General features: G+C 34.8%; 2 protein-coding genes across 3 annotated transcripts; both read right to left on the bottom strand.

Moving 5' to 3' along the window:
- Positions 1 to 2,294: 2,294 nt before the first annotated feature.
- Positions 2,295 to 4,140, bottom strand: LOC131055873 (myb-related protein 308). Of its 2 annotated transcripts, none has more exons than XM_057990192.2 (3): positions 3,842 to 4,140; positions 3,552 to 3,681; positions 2,295 to 3,230 (listed from the first exon to the last, which is right to left on the bottom strand). In XM_057990192.2, the coding sequence occupies exons 1-3, from the start codon at positions 3,972 to 3,974 to the stop codon at positions 2,402 to 2,404; spliced, it is 1,092 nt and encodes a 363-aa protein (XP_057846175.2). In that variant the 5' UTR covers positions 3,975 to 4,140; the 3' UTR covers positions 2,295 to 2,401. The 2 variants fall into 2 exon arrangements, with proteins under 2 accessions (XP_057846175.2, XP_057846176.2); XM_057990193.2 differs by having other exon boundaries at positions 3,552 to 3,715; positions 3,842 to 3,980.
- A 1,141-nt stretch (positions 4,141 to 5,281) lies between these two features.
- Positions 5,282 to 6,877, bottom strand: LOC131055866 (uncharacterized). The gene is made up of 3 exons (XM_057990182.2): positions 6,790 to 6,877; positions 5,732 to 6,655; positions 5,282 to 5,376 (listed from the first exon to the last, which is right to left on the bottom strand). The coding sequence occupies exons 1-3, from the start codon at positions 6,875 to 6,877 to the stop codon at positions 5,282 to 5,284; spliced, it is 1,107 nt and encodes a 368-aa protein (XP_057846165.2).
- Between the last annotated feature and the right edge of the window lie 881 nt (positions 6,878 to 7,758).

Raw genomic sequence — 7,758 nt, 5'->3', positions numbered from 1 at the left:
TATAAAACTTTCTACCTCCCATCGGCATGCGAGTGACGTCCACGATCATCCCTTCGTCAATTTCAACCTTTCTTCCTCCTATGGTAATTTTTCCATCTTTCCAATTCTTCTTGAAAATTCTAGTAACGGTAGGGTTTTTTCCCAACAATTCTCTCCATATACCCTGTCATCTTGGCCGTTTCCAAAATAGCCCATGCCTTCAGCTTATCTTTCCATTCATTACAGGAGAGTGGCTCAATTCTTTTCTTGTTATCTCCCATGGCATCAGCAACCAGATTATTCCTATCATTCACAATGCAGAACAAGGCAAAAATAGAGATCAAAGTGCAGAGCAGGAAGGTCTTCAAAATAGAAATGAGCACCCACAAAGTGTGCAAAGTCTTGTCCGCATTAAAAACACTAGCTCAATCTTCGAGCGCCGCTCTTTCGCATTCATTATGACCTTTTTCATTGATAAGTACATTGCCATTATTCCATATCACTCTCTCATAACCATGCACTCTATCATAAACGAGGAAGGCACTGACGACCATGTTGGCAACCCAATCAACCATAGTGTTTGTTTCTCTATAATTGTGAGATACAACACACAACTCGAAAGACTTAATTACCTCCTTAGCTTGAGATATGATATTTTTATGGTCCATGATGGGGAGGATAGACCCTTTAGGCATTGAACAATGTTGTTAGAATCTCCCTTGAGGCAGACTTACTAAATCCCAACGATTTAACAAGGACAAGGGTTTGGTAAGCAACCATGTCCTCGGTTAAGTGGTTAGTCTATGATCCCATGGGGAGTTCCACCACCACAATACAATAGCCAACCTCATTTCTTATCACTCCCCCACACCCAACCGGCCCCGGGTTTCCCTTGGCTGCCCCAAAAACTTGCAAATAGTTCATATGGAATATTATGTCATGTTATTTTAAGACATTCATTATGCACTTAAACACATGAAATGATAATAAGAAGAAAGAAAAAGAAAAATTATCAAAGCACATTTCAATTCTAAAATTAAATAAATGAATGAAATATGCAATATCGTATAGTTCATCTATATGTCAACAAATGTTGTTTTTATCTTTCTCATTGTCATTAATTTAGTCCACCAGGGGATTTTAACTAAGGGAATTCATTCACTTATTGAGTTGGAAAGCTCTTCAATGGTATGTTTAGAAGTCACCTTGACTTTTGAAATGCCAACAAACAAAATCTTTTAGCCATATTAGTTTCATACATGATAGTTGAGATCATTGTATAGAGAATGACATCTATCCATAGAGATTTATGTGTCTATTTAGACATTCAAACCAAGATAAACAATTTTATGAAAGTGATGATAATTCCCAAATAACATCAACAATATTTTTCCATCATTAATCCTAAAACTAAATACATATATTGTCCTATTAAATTATTACAATTATTTCATCTCTATTATCCATTCAGATTCTTATATATCTAAACTACTTATAAAATTATATTTATTTAACTAATCCTTATATTTACTTCTTACACTTAAATAAATTACTATACATAACACACTTTTTAATTTCTATATTGTTTCTATAAACCCTTATAATCACAAAGCAAAGTTTTCTCCATATAACAACGAAAGAAATAGATTGGAGCTGGACGAACCATGCCAATAAAGTTTATATTTTACTATTAAATTATTAGTTTTAAACCTTCGAATATGAATTTTGAACTATCTTAGCCAGGTCGTTACCTGGACTTTTGTAGCTTAAGTTATGAAAATTTCATGGCTGCCTTAATAGTTCATGTATGGAAAACTTGTTTTTCCTCTTATTGCAATGCTTCTATGTTGACTCTGCCAAGAGAAAATCTTTGGGATAGAGTACGAAACCTAATCATAAAAACCTTAAATTTGCCTTTGCTTTTCATTTAGGATTGATAGTGATTCCAAAATATAAGAACACTGTTATTTGGAAATGTAGAATCTACAGTCTGCCGCAGACTCTTTCTGATAACTGAATCATTTCTTTTAACAAATTCCTTCACTTGGTATCTGAATCATTTATTTCGAATATTTTTATCTCTTAACAAACTAAGTTTTTTTAAGGGTTCTACATACAAAGTTCAAGCATATTTATCTAAATGCATTTGTAGCTGGCTAACAATATTTCATTACACGAACTGCAGATTTACAGATTGTATCAAACAACAATGGAGCAATAAGCTAATACAAATCAGTGATTCAAGTAAGCAATATTTCATCACACGAACTGCAGGTTTACAGATTTTATTAAACAACAAGGGAGCAATAAGCCAATACAAAACATTGATACAAACATTTTATAGATTTTTTCTTTTTTATTACAGAAAACATCTTCCTCATACGCATCTTTTTTATTACAGAAAACATCTTCCTCTTCTGGGTCATTTAGAGGGATGAAATTGAGCAGATGGAGGAGAAAGCAGAGATGACAAGTCATAGCTAAGATTGGCTGGGTTCTGTGCACAAGTAACATGCGCCCATTCCTCATTAGCATAAGATTCCATGATAGAAGAAAACATATTTGAATTGCAATCACCAAAACCTGAGCCCATACAACTTGCAGTACTGGGATAAGAAAAATTGAAAGCTGTATGGGTACAATTTGCATTGCTCAATTTATTGAAGGATGTGGGTACTATTCCACATCCCTGAAATGATAAAACCTCAGGTACAGAAGCCTGACTTGAGCTCCACTGTCTTCTTACATCCAAATTGAAATCCTCTGTCCTTTGATGATGGGCAGTCCCAGAAGTACAGTTAAGGAAGGGAGCAAGGGTTGCAGGGTTGCTTCCTATATTTTCTTCATTCTGTTCAAAGGGTGTGCCCAGATCTCCTGAATTCACAAGGGTGGGAAGAAGAGGATATTGGTTATCAATGGAGAAATCAAGGGCAGGAGATAGAGGAACACATGAAGCTTCAGAGTTGATATCATTAACAGTATGAACAGGTGATTTGCCTTCTTTCTCAGTTGCAATTGCAGTTGCAGGAACACTGGTATTTTCATTCACAGGACTTGTGCTCTGAACTGGGGAATCTGGGTTATCATTCTCATCCGAGGTGCCATCACAGAGATTGTCCTTTACAGAGAGCGGTTTGTGAGTCCTGGGATCTATGCCCTGGGTGATAAGCTTTTTGCTGAGATGGGTGTTCCAATAGTTCTTCACCTCGTTATCAGTTCTGCCCGGCATTCGACCTGCTATCAAAGACCACCTGCAACGAAAAAAACCAAATGAGAGAAACCCTAAACCCATTCCTGTTCAATGAAATTCTCAATATTTTTCCGCACCTAGCTAAGTTAGTTGAGTTATGATATCAGAATTCAACTGGGTAATCTTTAATTCAATGAAATAACGTGTCAAATTATGATTTTAATATCAAAATTATATAATTTTTAAAATCAAACCCATTAACTCAAAAACTATACAGTCAATCCTGATATTAATATCATAACATTCTCAATTCTCTACCGCACTTAATAAAACATCAGACTGCTAAAACTGGTTAAAATTATTCTTGCCCACCCTACCATACCTGTTTCCCAGGAGAAGGTGCAATCGAAGTATTAAATCTTCTTCGTCAGGCAGAATCTTCCCTCTTTTAACATCAGGTCGAAGATAATTCATCCACCTCAACCTGCAACTCTTCCCACAACGGAGCAGGCCTGCATTCCACAATAACCAGTTGAATCTAGCAAGCTGAGCATAAAAAACACATCTTTTGTATTCAGATGATGAATTAATAATTAATGAGGGAATCTACCAAGCTATCATTAAAAAAAACACATCTTTTGTATTCTGATGATGAACTCTGGTGTTGCATACCTGCTTTCTTAGGGAGGGTTCTCCAGCCGCCCTCGCCATGGGTTTCAACATAATTTGATAGACGAATATCTTCGTCAGGCATCCATGGACCTCTGTTCAGACCCACTTTGGCACAGCAAGGCGTTCGTCCCATTGCATCTTCCCTTCTCGAGGCACTAAGAATGTTAGATAAGGATATGTATATATAAAGACCGAGTGAGTGGTGCTCCTACCATATAACTCGCTTTTCTTCCTTGCCAAGAAATTTAATTCATAAAGCTTGGACTGTAAGGTGAGGCAGGGCAATTCAATTATTGATGGAATTAGAAGAGATTCCAAAAGTATCATCTTAACATTCACCCTACGCCAACACAAATGTCTGTCTCTTTCAGGGAATATTCGTTTCACATAACGTCACAGGCACGTAACTCTTTTGGCTTCTCAAAAGTTTGTAGTCTATAGGGACATGCAAATCCATCAGATTGATTAGGTGGCACTCTATCTTAATTAGGTGACAATATATTACTAATAGTGTAGATAGAGGACATGTACAACTTGATGAAGGACATGAGACTTTATGATTGTTATAAATACAAGTCTACTAAAGCATTTATAAAATAAAGGTTGTATAGGCAGGGAGTTTGCAGAATCAACTTTATCTTATCTCTAATATAAGCTAATCTAAATATTACTAGCATATATATATTCTTATTATATATAAAATACGTTGACTCATATCCTTTTTATTGGCGTCTATTTGACATTAGGATATAAAATTGATTAAAAATAGGCGCCTCGAGAAAGGATATGAGTCGGCGTATTTTATATATAATAGGAATATATATATGCTAGTAGTAGTGGCCGCACAAGGTAGAAGAAATCAAATAAGTAGATAATATATAAATTGGTTTTTGTATGATTAGGTTTTGGCTTAATTTTTTTGGTTTATGTGTAGATTTAGGGTTACGATGAGAGTTACGATTAATGATATTCATGCATAGGAATTATGCTTAGGATTTATGGTCATAGGGGTGACGGTGTTCATTTAGGTATTAGAATATTTTAGACATTTTGAGTAAAATAAATTTAGTTTAATACATTATTTAAATACATTTTTCATATCTCATCTGTATAATAAATATGTGAATTTGAAAATATTCGTTAAAAATTGGCAATAGAATTTTGATTATATTTAAATAATTAATTAGTTGGTAATGTTAATTTAATTAATAATCAGTTAAACTAATTGAGTGAGCGTTATTGAAATATTTTGAACAACTTTGATATATTAATAAAATGCATTTCTAAAACAAACTCCAATTTCGACATGAATCGGAAAAATTGTAGCACGTGATGATCAAATTTAAGAACATTGAGTGAAGTGTGGTTTGTTCCAACATGTGCACAAATTCATTCAAAATCTATACAAGTAGAGAAATATAAATTGGAAGGGCAATACAATTATATTTTGCAGTAATAGCCAGTGCAATACATTTTACAATTGGTACTTATGAATGTAAAAGTTGTGTCCACGTCTTTGGGTTTATGTGAAGCACCTGTTAAAAACAAAAGCAATTGACATTAATATTAATATTTTAAAATATGCCAATTTAGAGGTAAAATTGTTTATAAATAATGGTTGGAAAAATTGAAAACCTTATTCTATAATATGGAGGGGAAGAAATGTACATTTTCATTTGTACAGAGCAATATTGATGTCATAGAAAATTCATTGTGTTTTCCATGTCGTCAATTTTATGTTAGGGCCCTGTGAGAAGAAATCAAATTATGATTAAGTTTGTCATTTTTTTTATTGAAAATAGTGATTGTCATTAACAGGTTTAAATTTTCATAATATAGTAGCATTCAAGTAAGTGGAAAATAGATGTACTTCATGAAAGAAAAACTTACGTGAATTGTTCTGGATGGATTGAAGCCTTTCTTCTTCTCTTTTCCTGCCGACGACTTGTTTGCCTTTGTTTAATTTCTCATACCTATCATCGCTGAATGGTGGCATGATCCGTAGGCCCTGTAAGCTTTTCACGTGAGAGATTGCCACAAATGTGAGACTGGTTCTTTCAGTTGGCCCTATATCGATGGTAGCCTTTTGAAGAGTGAGCCCTTGAGATTTGTGTATCGTTAGTGCCAAGCGCAATGGTATTTGAGAAGAACCACCTCTTTCAATTGCTAGAACTGGAATTGAGGATGGATGACGATCATTGAATGGTAGTCCGGAGTAATTGTCAAATTCAACTAACACGTATGCTGGTGGTTGAGGTGGTGCACTTCCTAGTTTATAAACAATTTTTCTAATATTTCCTAAAACTCCATTGACAAGTCCTGCTTCTATCCATAGATTTGATGTCAACATTACTCTGGCATTTTTGGATAATAATAAGTCTACATCAAGTTCATCATCCATTCCACTTTGGTTAGCAGTAACATTTTGTACTTTTGATGCAATGCTGCGTGCAACTGGATTTTTTAATGATTGTAATTTTTTCTTGTTGTGGTTGTGAACATTGTCGTTTGTTGAAAATAAATGCACACAGCTATCAAATTCTTGGTTGGTTGTTGTATCAATTGTCATAGAAGACCTTGTCATTAGCAATATCCAATCATCCAATGTTGGTTTTGCATCTCTTATGTTCATTAACAGTTGTCGAAACCGTTCTTGGTCACTGCCTTGGCCTTCTTGTCGATAGATATGATCCAAAGTAATAATAGTTGTAAATTGTTCCCACAAAAGTTCTGCCCGTCTTCTGCTATTATATGGCGGCGTATCGTTGACCGGAGGCAATTGTCCAAGATCGCCAACCAGAATCATGGATATTCCTGAACATTTTTTAGAACTCTTAACTACCTTACTTTGTTTGTATCATGAAATTCACATTTAAACATTTCTATAGTACAATAGTTGCAATAGAATGGAATAATTATAATTTTTTAAAATTTCATAGAAGACATACCTGCGAAATTTTCATTAGCATTAGAAGGAAAAGCTTGGAGTAGATGTGCATCTATGTTCTCCAATAACCTTTCTCCAATAAAACTCATTTCATCGATCAAGATATATGTGACATGTGCCATCTCTTCTTGGAAGGTAGTTAGTCTTGTTCCCTAAAGATCTATAAAATCTCTTATGGGTATTCTTAGTCTTGAATGAATGGTCGATGCTCCTATATTGAAGGAAGCAACTCCGGTTGGTGCAAGCACAAGTAGAGGAGATCAATTTGGCATGGAAGCATTTTTTAGTGCTTCATTTATAGCGCCTATTAAATGTGATTTTCTTGTTCCAGCTGTACCTTGAATTATCATGAATAAAGGAGGCTTTGTTCCATCAGTGAGGTAGTGCGAAATGAAAATATTGAGTGCCTGTTCCTGTTGATTGTTGAGGTTGTGATAGTTGACAATCTGTGGTATATCATCATGGATGAGAGAACCAATAGTTTTGATGGTGGCAATGAAATTCATGGCATTGTCAGTATATTCTTCACCTTCATAATCAGTGGACCAATTTGTCTCTTTATCTAAGTCCCTCCTGCCGAGCATTTCAAACTCTGAAGCTTGCATTAATTGGCCACGATGAAGCCTAGATATTATCTCCCACTCATTTTTTGTTGTTTCTTCTTACCTAGTATCATTTTCTTCAGTTTCAAAAAGTTCTATGTTGTCATCATTCTCGGTTTCTATTGTCCGTTGCATGTGCCATTAATTGTAATTGAAGTTATTCCAATTTGTTTGTATTGTATCATTATTATTCCCAATGTCCCTTTCAATATTGCAAAAAGGTTTGTATAGTAGCAATTTTGAAAAACAAAATGTGAACCATTTCTCCGATCCACGTGTGGGAATGGACACGAACCTAGGGAATACTCTGACAATAGTTGCTCTTTTCCTTGCAATCCATTTGTTCTCACTTTTTCTTTTCGGATTAT

The sequence above is a fragment of the Cryptomeria japonica genome, chromosome 11 (genome assembly GCF_030272615.1).
Source record: "Cryptomeria japonica chromosome 11, Sugi_1.0, whole genome shotgun sequence".
In the NCBI taxonomy this organism is placed as follows: domain Eukaryota; kingdom Viridiplantae; phylum Streptophyta; class Pinopsida; order Cupressales; family Cupressaceae; genus Cryptomeria; species Cryptomeria japonica.
This window is presented reverse-complemented; position numbering and strand designations above follow the sequence as displayed.

Coding starts and splice junctions, on each gene's coding strand:
- LOC131055873 (XM_057990192.2), bottom strand. CDS start 3,974: ATGGGACGAACGCCTTGCTGTGCCAAAGTGGGTCTGAACAGAGGTCCA. Junction 3,682..3,841: donor AACCCTCCCTAAGAAAGCAG/GTATGCAACACC, acceptor TGTGGAATGCAG/GCCTGCTCCGTTGTGGGAAG. Junction 3,231..3,551: donor CACCTTCTCCTGGGAAACAG/GTATGGTAGGGT, acceptor TTTTCGTTGCAG/GTGGTCTTTGATAGCAGGTC.
- LOC131055866 (XM_057990182.2), bottom strand. CDS start 6,877: ATGAGTTTTATTGGAGAAAGGTTATTGGAGAACATAGATGCACATCTA. Junction 6,656..6,789: donor TGCTAATGAAAATTTCGCAG/GTATGTCTTCTA, acceptor AAAAATGTTCAG/GAATATCCATGATTCTGGTT. Junction 5,377..5,731: donor ATCCATCCAGAACAATTCAC/GTAAGTTTTTCT, acceptor TGTTTTTAACAG/GTGCTTCACATAAACCCAAA.